This window comes from Alexandromys fortis, unplaced genomic scaffold (genome assembly GCF_014885135.2).
Source record: "Alexandromys fortis isolate MF-2015 unplaced genomic scaffold, M_Fortis_MF-2015_v1.1 scaffold_64, whole genome shotgun sequence".
Lineage (NCBI taxonomy): Eukaryota > Metazoa > Chordata > Mammalia > Rodentia > Cricetidae > Alexandromys > Alexandromys fortis.
In genome coordinates, this window is record NW_026067976.1 from 3,460,948 (window position 1) to 3,472,121 (window position 11,174).

The window sequence follows — 11,174 nt, forward strand, 5'->3', positions numbered from 1 at the left end:
GCAGCTGGGAACAAACAAGCAAGCTACAACAGGGTGTGGCTATAGGTGGCTGCAGACTCTCCTCGAAACCATGGTGAAGACATGCTTTCCCCCATCTGCCCACTCACCCATCCTTCTTGCACCCCACTGGGCAGATGAGGAATTGGGACAAGTGTGCTTGCAACCCTTGCCTGTACCTTATCTCTTTCCTTAAGTCTACTTGAAAACCAGGCATATTGGTTATATGCCTATCTTTATCTTTACGTTCTATAGAAGCACAGGTCTCTGGTGGGCTTTCTAGGCTTCGGCACTTGAGAACTTAAGCCCTTGGTCGCTTAGGATTCTAGTCTGTACGAGGGCCCATTGACTCAGAGTACCACTGGGACATACTCAAACCCATCCAGCTTGCCTTTCGATCTGGACACTGTCGAAAAGCTTCTTTTATCAGCCTTTGCTGCTGGTGACAAGCCCTCTTGGAGTCTAACTTGATGAAGAAAACTCTAGTTAACCACGGCGGGTTGAGAAATTTGAGGGTTGCCGATTTGAAAGGACTTAACGTTATGAAAAGCTTACACGGTTCCTGTTCTTTTTTTTATTGCAGCTACTAAATCACGATGAGGAGGGGCAGAAAAAGAATTTCAAAACAACCACCTTTTAGTTTTATCCTCCCAGCAGGGGCTCTCTGATCTCTTTATTCGACACAATATGTGTCAGCTACTCAACGCATGAAAAGACAGGAAAACAGGCCAGGAAAGGAGAAGCGTTTTCTGTCTCCCTGCGCAACTAGAGATGAGTTCATCTGGGCTCTCTTTCCACGACAGATACCCCCATCCCCTAGCCCGCATCTTCTCCTCATTTTCCACTGATGATGTCAAGGCAGCCTTACAGTATCTTTTTTTGTGATCTTAGAAAATCAACGACAACCAGAAACACTTCCCCTTTGAGTATGACTTCAGCTGTGATCTCCACCTGGAGAGGCTCTCATCTGCATTGGTAAGTGGAGCTCGCTGAGCCAGAAGGAAGCAATTTACCAGGAAACTACTGCTTTTCTTCAAACTGCTGCCGGCGCCATTCTGGTTAGGAAGGCTTCTGAGCAAATGGCTCAGTGTGTGGAATCCGACTGGCTAGGATGGTGTTCCAATCTCTTGCAACAATAGGAGCACATATCAGAAACTCCCCTCTACTTAGCTCTGCTCTACCTGTACATTAACTAAGAAGTTTAAAAAACGAGAGTGATTTGTGCCTCTCCTGGTGTTCTTACCCCACGTCCTTGTCTCAGCCCAGGTGCTTAAAAACTTTACAGTTGGCGAATCCAGCTTCCCTGATTGCCTCGGACACACCGAGAGACATGGTCTTCAGAAACGGTCTACAAAGCTGGTGAGCACAGTAATCTCTCAGGGCTTCTCCCCACTCTAAAGATCAGTTGACGTTGCTTTGACACTACAAACAGTAATCTCTCTGACGAGCAGCCAGCACCTGAGATGCGCTGGGCACGATGAGTCTAAGCATTTTACGTGGGTGCGTTTGTCTATTCATCTCAGGATGTTTCTGGGAGGTACTGGTGATCTCATGAAGTCAGCAAGTTAAGAAACTGCGTGGGATCTTAAGCAGTGCCAAGTGTGACTCAGACCCATGCTCTGAGGCTCCCTGGATCTACACAGGGGGCACCCACAGGACCAAAGTCTGTGCTTATGAAATTATCAGGCCACCTATTTATCCTGAACCTCAGTTTTCTCTCTCTTTGACCTAATTTACGCCGAAGTCCAAGAAAGCGCCGCAGTTTCTCCATATATATAGCAGCACCTGGGGTTTACAAGAATCTGACTAAGTGAGCTAAGTCCACACCTGAAAGACATCGGTGTTGAAGACTCAGGCTAAAAACAGCATGGAAACAAAGCTGGCTGATGCTTTTCAACCTTAGGGCTGTTTTCACTTTAGAAGAACTAGAGAAAGAAAGCTAACATTTATTGTGTGAATCATATTGCCAACCCTAGTCTAAGCTCTTCTTTCATTCATACACATACATACATACACACATATACATATATATCTACACACATACATACATAAACATACACACAGATTATAAGTTACAACACATCTCCCTTCCCTTTCATCTCTCCAAGTGCTCCCATGTGTTCCTCCCCACTCTCCTTCAAATTCATGGGCTCTTCTTTTATTGTTACTGCATGCATACATGTCTATGTATACACACAATATTCCTAAATAACCTCTTCAGTCCATATAATGCTACTTGTATGTATGTGTTCAGGGCTGAGCTTTTGGTGTTAGATAAGTAAGTGGTGTGTTCTTCTCTGGGGAAGACCATCCCCCTTATTCCCAGGATCCCTCAGTTTAAGATCCTTTTCACACCTACAATCTTAATCTCACACCACCCGTGGACAGTATTACTTTCACTGGTACACAAGACACTCAAGTTTTATACTTGTTTCAAGATCATGCAGGTAGTAAGCAGCACAGCTGATAATCCAATTTAGGAGTGCTCCACACTCATTCCCGCCTCCAAACTCAGGTTATGCTCAGCTCATATAACACGTATTGTGGAGCAGTGTCTTTGTTTTGGTTTGAGATGGGGTTTCTCTCTAGAACCTCTGCTGGCCTGGAGCTTGCTAAATAGTACAGGCTGGCTGAGGACTCAGATCTTTCTGCCTTGGCCTCTCAGTGGTGGGGTTACAGATGTGCGCCGCTTTGCTGGGCTTCAGCAGGATCCTACCCATTTCTCCATCTGAGACAGGCACATCTCCTGCCTTCTCTTATTTGTAAGGACCTCGAGACCCAAACTTGAGTTTTCTTACCGAATGTTTCACAACATTGGCTGAGGTGTGGATGACAACCCCAGATAAAAGTGCACACATGATGGGAAGGCAACACCCCCATTTTCAACTTTGCTTCTAAAGGGGCTGCTTGAAGGGCTGATTTATCAGCCAACCTGGACAAACCCAGCAGTGGAAGGATGGGGACCTTAGCGTCTGTGGTCATATTTCATCACTTCCTCCCCTGGTGTCTCTCTAGCCCCTCTGTCTCTCTTCTCTGGCTTTGAAACCCTTGGCAGCTTCCAAAAGCTCGCCTTCAAAGAGCTAAGGAGGATCCTGATGTTACAACAGCCTTGTTTAACCCCGGACAAGTTTCCATTCATTGTATTAAATTTGGGTGAACAAGGGTATTCAGTTCCTGGCAGAGCGGAACTCTAATTCAGTATAAGCAAGAGAGTTAATCCACCAATGACCAGCAGTTGGAAGCATGCTAGCAGTGCCCATGAAAGTGTGGGTTGGAGGGCAGACAGCAGAAGAGATTTTGAAAGATTGTTGCTGAGCATCTGGGCTCTGAATAGAGAGAATGAAAATTGAAACTGGAATGTATTAGGAAAATGTTTAACTCTCTCTCCTCTCTCTCTCATCTCAGGGCACCTTAGCCTGCCTTCTTCATTATCAGCTTTCATCTTCCCTGCAAAGCTGCTATAGGTCCTGTCCCGGATCCCGCCTTAGGTCAAGGGGGCAGACAGACCCTGGCAAACCAGACCTGAAAGGGAGTAGCATGTGTGACTCGAGTACAGTGTGACAACATAATCCCCACACAGACGGATGAGGTCAGTGCGGGTGATGCCGGCTTTCCTAGCATCCACTGAATCATCGGATGCGAGTAGCAATCGAAAGGAATAAATACAAACATATGCGGCACATTGCTGCAAAGACCGTTAGCTCAGGTCTAAGGAAAAGGATCCTGTCTTGGTAGGATCAGTGGGCCAATGGAGGTAACGAATTGCTGTGCTTTAGGGGACCTCAGCCCCTTGTTCCTCCCATCAGCTAGGCAGAGATGTAACTTCAGGTTGCCTGGCCTCTAAGAAACAAGGTTTTGGTCCAGTCAGTATCTAAGATCTCTTATGGCTCCAAAGGCAAGGATTTGTCCCAGGTTGTAAAGTTTTATAAAAGTACATTGCTTCAACCAGTTATACCTTTTTTTTAAATAAGAGGCATAATAACTAAAATGTAATTATACAGAAAGCGTGAAGATTAAAGGATAGAAAAATGTAAGTACTCACCCAAAGAAATGAGACATAGTAATATTAAACATCAGGCAAAGGAGATTTTTAAGTTAAAAAATTAGTATTTAAAGAAAGTGACTATTGACCAGATGCACAACTCTATAGCAACCCACAGTAATACTGAACCTGCAGGCTCTGGATACACAGCTTTAAGAAAGACAGGGTATCGAGAGGAAACAACAGAGTACCCTGAAGAAAACACAAAGAAAATGTCAGGCATTGCAGGAAAAACTGGAAAGTGAGATAACACCCCTCTTTTAGGAGTGAAGGAAGCAGACAAGAAATTAACAAAATCCATGGAGTTGAGTATAACTGATAGAACCATACAACCACCATGAGTTTAACCTGCACATGTGAGACTCTACCCTTTCCTCGTAAGTACACGTGGGGCATCTCTAAGTGAGCTATGTACTGGGTCACAAAGGAAGTCTGAACAGACACCAACATTTTTCTGTAATTAACGACACATCCTGTGACTCTGATGTAATAAAATTATAAAATAATGCAAAAATTAGATCAATAAAAAAAAAGTACATTGCTTCAACGCCACAGCCTTGGGAGGCATTGTAGTCTGAGGGTTGGTGATTTCAGTCACAATGCACGGATATGGGAAAACCATTGGTAGGAATACATTTGAACAAAACTCCAGTTTGAATAAAGCTGACCCAGAGAGAAGTTGGGGAACACTTGGCTCTAAGCTATGACTACAGAACTGTAGTTGCCCGCAGCCTTAAAGTCTCTTTTGATTTTTGGCAAGAGGTAGGACAAGGAGAAAAGACAGGATTTCCAAAGGTCACCCAATAATCGTAGCTCACACTTTATGGGTGCTCCCCATCGCTGTGTGCTTGCAGGCACAACCTTTGCTCATTTCTCTCTGCTCTGTTTCCATTTACAAAAAATCCTAACCACCCAAGCTCCGAGACCTCCTCATATGCATGAGATGTCTCAGTTTTCAGTTCCTTTATTCTCCCTCATGCTAAACTTCATTTCTATTATGATTATAGATTACAAACTCCCTGAGGGTGGGATCAAAGTCATATTTATCTATGCATCCTAGGCATTTGTGACATATTGTAGGCATTTAGTCATAAAGATTTTAGGGTAAAACTGGATAGGGGTTTTCAGGTTACCTGCTAATGTGACAGCAATGGAGACAGAGTCATATCCCAAGGCATTTGTGGCATTGCAAGTATAGAAGCCCACATCAGCTTCCACTGGTGCCAAGATCTGTAAGGAATCATCTGGCTGTAGAAGAATCCTGGAGCAACAGAAAAGAAATGTAGACCTGGTCAAGTCAGATGCTCTTTTTGGTATTCATTATAGGGGAGGTATGTAGGGGTGTATCGAGACCTTTGTTCTAACAACTCAGAAAGATAAGAGAGGATATCCAGGAAACCAAGGATATCTTGTTGATTTGATTGGCATGTTGGCAATCTTAAATGGGGGTTTTGATTTTTTTTCAGAGCTTACGGACTACCTGATCTAATGTTATTGGTTGGAACAGACAACACTTGTGCACCAAATACATACACCATGAGAGAGGATGCTAAACAAATGCCCAAAAAAGATTTGGGGAAAGACTTACTAAGGAAAATGACAAGCTATATAGGAGGAGCATTTCCTGATTGGATGGTAGGAAGAACACAGGGTTTGGGGATATAAAAAGAGGCACCTGCTAAGGCATGACGGTAGAAGAGAAGCAGCTATGGGACAGTAATTGACAAGATGATTGTTATTTAAAGGAAATTATATGTCTTCCAATTCTAGGCAGTACTATAAACATCTATTGTTTTCATCAACCCGTATACACAGGTGCAGCCCACAGGTCATATTGCCTCCATCTGTCACGGTATTACAGAGGACCTTCTACAGAGAAGATGCCCAGTATAGTGAAGCGACACTTGTCCTTCTAGGTCATGGACAGACAATTCTAGGACAGCCACATGGTTCTTTAGGTATCTCTATCTACCTAAAGAGAATTACAAGAGTCAAATTGTAGCCACCTATAGTGAACTTCTAGTCTATCTAATGACGATTACTTCCTAGATTTGCACCATTTCTAAGAACTCCATGTTCTGCCATGGCTGAGGAAAGACTAATGATGGGGCCTTGAAACTGCTGGTTCCGTGACTCAAAGGCTGGCGAAACCTAGGAAGTGTAAGAAGATGTGGGAATCTAGAAGAGGTAGAGAGACAGGGTAGGGGGACAGATTGTTCATGTCACAGAGAGGTATTTGTAACATCTTTGGACCAGTTCTTTCCACCTTATTTGTCCTTTCCACATTCCTGGTTTCAAAACACCCAAAGACCCGACTACTAGTTTTCACATTTATCCCTAGGAACCAAGCAGGCACTGGGGGCTCACTTGTTCAAGAAAGAGGACTCTTAAAGCCTGATAGCTAACTGAATACCAGAAATCAGGCATCTTGCGCCAGCAACCTTCTCCAACTGGATATTCATTCACTTTATTTTCTTTACTGTGTCTCTGGCAGGGTCCCTCTAGACCCAATGGATCTGCCGCTCGGCACCACCTCTGGTCATCTCTCCGTATTGCTAAGGTGGATGGCCAGTCTTGTACTGAAGGATTCTCCTCAACTTCTCTGCTAGCTGTCGGCCTATTGTGTTGCTATTTTTATCTCCGTCAGAAGGAAGGCAGGAGTAAGACTGCATGCCCCAATCTAGCTATGTAGGGCACGCAACGGAGAAGAAAGTAGAACATATTAGCCAAAGGGAAGTTTTGTAGTTATTTCCACTTAATTTAGCACTATTCTGGACCATCACAAATATTCCTGGGGACAGGCATGCTTTGGGAGCCTCTACTAGAGCTGAACTGCATGGGGGCCGCCCAGGCAGCAGCAGGAGGCTATGATGCAACCCGTCCACGCATTTGCTCACACATTTGTTAATCTCTGGGTATTTTTCCTCTAAGTGAGATAGTTGCATTGTGAGTTTACTTCAAAGAAGCTAATAAGAGAAAGATGGTTATGCAAGTTATCCCTGATAACAGCCTCACGGTGTCCTAAAGGAATCTCCTCGGACGCAGCCTAATGCAACAACGTTGCTAAGTCTCTTCAGGTGTGCAAGCTGTTTTAGATTTAAAAATGGGAAAAAATAGTAAAATTGACCATGATTTAAAATCTTATGATGTCCCAGCAATATGCACACTTCCACAAATTGCTTTATAAGAATAGCAAAAGCAGACGGCTCCAATTTAAATAGAACGTAGCAGATGATATTCGGTTTCAGTGCACTGAGAAGGCAGGGGTTAAAGGTCACTAAATCCCCACATCCATTAGCCTGGTTGCCTCCCTACAAGCAGCATCATTTTGCCTTTCCAGGATTCCTCAGTGTTTGGAGCAGGAGGCTAGAAGATTGTTCTTTTGAACCTTAGTGCTGCTAGGATCTAAGTACTGGTCATTGGCAAACCTTTTGACTTTTTACAATGCAGTCTATCCACTACTAAAACATAGATGCAGCGTGTTTCCTACTTCGCAGAGAAACTGCTATTCTAATGAGCAATGCGCAGAACTTCTAAACCACTCTTTGGTGTTTCTGCTTCCAGTACCTCTAGTTAGTAATGCTTGATTCTTGTGATGGTGTGCATGTGTGCGTGTGTGCGTGCGTGCGTGCATACATGGGTGCATGTGTGTATGTGTGTGTATGCGCGTGTGCGTGTGTGCTGGATGTGAGGAAGTAGAATGGTCACAGACATTGGGTCATATGACACTGGCCAATCTCTCTGAGTTTCTTGGATCTCCATATTCAGGTTCCTTTCCCATAGGACTATTATACTTGTCTGATAGTCAAAGGCACAGACCTCACCCATACTGAACTTCTGAGCTTGACCTGCCATCTTTTTTAGGTGAAGTTTACCTTTCATAACTACATCAACTGCTCTGTGGACTGACACAGCTGAATAAACCATCATACCTAATCCAAAGCATAAGCCTAAATCTGAAGTTGGAAAAGAATGCTGCTATAGACAGAAGTGGTGAAAAGAAAGGCGGAGATCCATTATCCTTGGCACAGAGTCACCTCTAAACTAGGAAAAGAATGAAGAGGAGAAGGAAGAAATAGTGATCATGAGATTGAACATTTGTTTATGCTTTTATCCCATAAATGGAATGCAAGAAAAATAAGCTATAACATTTCCCTTCATAAAGGCTTTAAATGTCATCTTAAGAAAACAAGTCCACACAAACCTGCAGTGGTCACTATAAATTGTTTACATTCTTAAACCTTCAGGGCAAGGGCACACAGTTATTTGCAGGTAGAGACAGGATTTGGAACAGGCTTTCTCGTGTGATTGAATACTCTCTCTTCCAACTCTGTAATATCTTCAGGACCCCCTGTTTCATCTTGTTTTGTAGTTGGAATTAGAAAGCTGTCCATACATGGGTTTTAGGCACATTGGTCCATGTATAAATTTTATCCTCCCTAACCATCTGTTAAGGCTAATATTTTTAGGGCAAACAGGAAGTTTGATTCCTGTAGTTCTTATAATGTAGCTATAGAATTGGTTAGTTGGGATTGGGAGGCTGCCACTGGGGGGGGGGGAGGAGTTTTCGAGAAGTTTGGAGGGCTCTCTAGGAAGAAAGGGCTAATTATGGAGAATGGGGTTTGCTTTGCTCTAGGGAAAGAACTGGGGAGAAAAATTCCTGGGGTGGGGTATGGGGAATGCTCTGTTTTAGGCATCAACTCTATTAAGGTAACTTAATTTGTTAGTAGTTGATTTCTGCCAGCTTGTATTTAAGTTTCAGGTTGACAGGCCTGTTTGGAAAGGGTAGGCACAGGAACATGGAAACCAGAAAGAGTCCCCTGGGGCTGAGTTGGAAGCTGAGAAACCAGAAGATGAGGGGACATGGAGTGGGTATGATTTAAGCCTACAAAACAACAGAACTGTGGACATGTCAGGTAAGGAGGACTCCCCTCCCACCACATCTCTAAAACGTATTGCTTCAGTTCTTTGACTATGCCTTTGGTCAGAAAGTGTGGACTTGGCTTTCTGAGACATCCACACAACACTTCTTCCCCATTCTTTCAGACGTATTTCCTATTTTGAAACAACCCGTTCTTTCAGACAAGATGACCACTCTGACTCTTTGGCATTAGCTTAGGGGGGTGGGGAGAAGAGAAATCCTTCCACATTCTGTCCACTCGCCCAAATTCTCCCCAACAAGTCCAAGTTCTCTTCTGTTATGGTACTGTAGTTCACAGAAATTCTTCCTTCACATGGGAATTCTTTCGCAATCGTTCTACAAGGCTTCTTTCTATTGCTAGGGTTTCATTTCTTCAGCTAGACTATAAACTATGAGCTCAAGGGTGAGGACTCATATTCACCAGAATGTTGCTATGTTGAATAAGTACATTCTTATTTAAGTGACCTTCAAAGCAAATGGGCTGAAGGCGATCAAAACCACAATGAACCACGGTGGGTAGTGGACTAGAATTCAAATTCCAGAACTCTGTGCACTGGGTTCCAAGTCACCTCTACCAATCATGAACTAGTTCTGTGGCTTTGGACGAGTCATTTCTTTTAACTTTTCAATGACAGTCCCCTCATCCATAAATGAGAATTCCAGCACCTACCTAGGGTGCTGATTCCATATGCGTTCATGCATTTGAAGCACACAGGAAAGGCTGGGAACACGCTAAGGGACAGCAGTGAAGTTACTCTTTTGTTACTGCTGCCGCCTTCAGTGTCCTCCTTCATGCCCGGGCTCACACATGATGGATGCTGTGCAGCAATAGGTTAACAAAGTTTAGTGTCTTCTATATAGCCCAGGTTTGCCTGGAACTTGCAGTCCTCCTGCCTCTGCCTTCCAGTTGATCAATGACAGGTTTGTGCCATTCTGTTTAGCATGGGGAGCTGAGTGAGATGAGCGAGCGAGTGGATGAGACACAAGGGGCTTTAAAACAATAGCATAAACTCAGCACAGAGAGGAGGGGGCATGGGGCTGGCTGTGGGAGAGACCAGCAGTGCAGAAGCAAAGAGGACAAAGGCCATAGGGCACACTGGGTTGGTCTGGCAGCAATGGCCTCAGTACTATTCTTTACTTTGGAACTTCTAAATCAGAAGGACAAGTTATTCCATAACCAATACGTGAACAATTTAAAGAAAAACAGCCAGAATTCTGCAATTTTAGAAAGGTATAAAACAACTGATCAAGAGAATGAGAACTGGCAAGCAGGGAATTTAGGGGCAAATAGGCAAATTTAAGAGCATGCCTTAATAGAGAACTTAGAAATACTGTGTGGAATGAGGGATGTTTTTTTTCCCTTATCTCGAGAGGAACATTTCTTTTCCTGCTTATAGATTATTGAGATAACTTAAAGTGTACCACAAGGGGGAATGAGAACCAATGTTTATGACACAGGTGTCCATGCTTTGAATCATTTTACTCTTTCACCAGTTACTACTGGCTTTGTATTATTTCTGAGAGGAGGCAAAAGTAATTTGTTCAGCTATAGTATGCTAGGATCAGGAATGGGGAATGACTTTTGACCCCTTTCGAACCCGACCAAATCCTATCATCTACTGAGGCCAGGTAGGAAGACACAAGGACTAACCTCATTTCTGGTAGGGGGTAATTTGCACTAATGCTGGTAGTTATTTAGGAAGATGTACAATACAATGATTCAAGTCTGAATTTTACAAAGTTTGAAGCGGATGAAGAGCTCTCTCTAAGACGACCTCCTCTGTGATTTCTTTGGGGAAACCCCAAATCACAGTAGCCCAGAGGCTTGCGGCAGAGACTGAGTTTGTGTAGAAATCTGGGGAACTGACTGAGGTTTGTGAAGTTTCCCACTTAGCCGAAGCAACTTCTTAAACCTCTGATGTGCTTCATGCCATCACCAACTAGAAGGCATTTACTGCTGAAGCCTCCCCGTTGCGCTGGTGGAAGCCCAGGAAGTATTTTTGGAATGGGAACGGCCACCTGACAGCACATTCTTAACCTCGTCCTTATGCTTCCTGCCAAGATTCTGGCTTCTTTCTCTTTAGACATTCATAGGGGTTTGAATTTGCTAATGTGGATAGCTTTATCTGCTTGCTGGGTAATTTGTTTCAAACTATAAGCTCTCCATGAAATCGTCTGAATTTTCTGACTGGTGGGTCGGGGTTGTCTTTAAAC

The 11,174-nt window shown here is 43.7% G+C and overlaps 1 protein-coding gene across 1 annotated transcript in view; it reads right to left on the reverse strand.

The window, feature by feature from the left end:
- Adamtsl1 (ADAMTS like 1) overlaps positions 1 to 11,174 on the reverse strand; it is a 919,831-nt gene that overhangs the window by 79,894 nt on the left and 828,763 nt on the right. Inside the window, exon 21 of the mRNA XM_050157409.1 lies at positions 5,173 to 5,300. Coding sequence (XP_050013366.1) covers positions 5,173 to 5,300 — 128 coding nt within the window. The remainder of the gene's footprint in view (positions 1 to 5,172; positions 5,301 to 11,174) is intronic.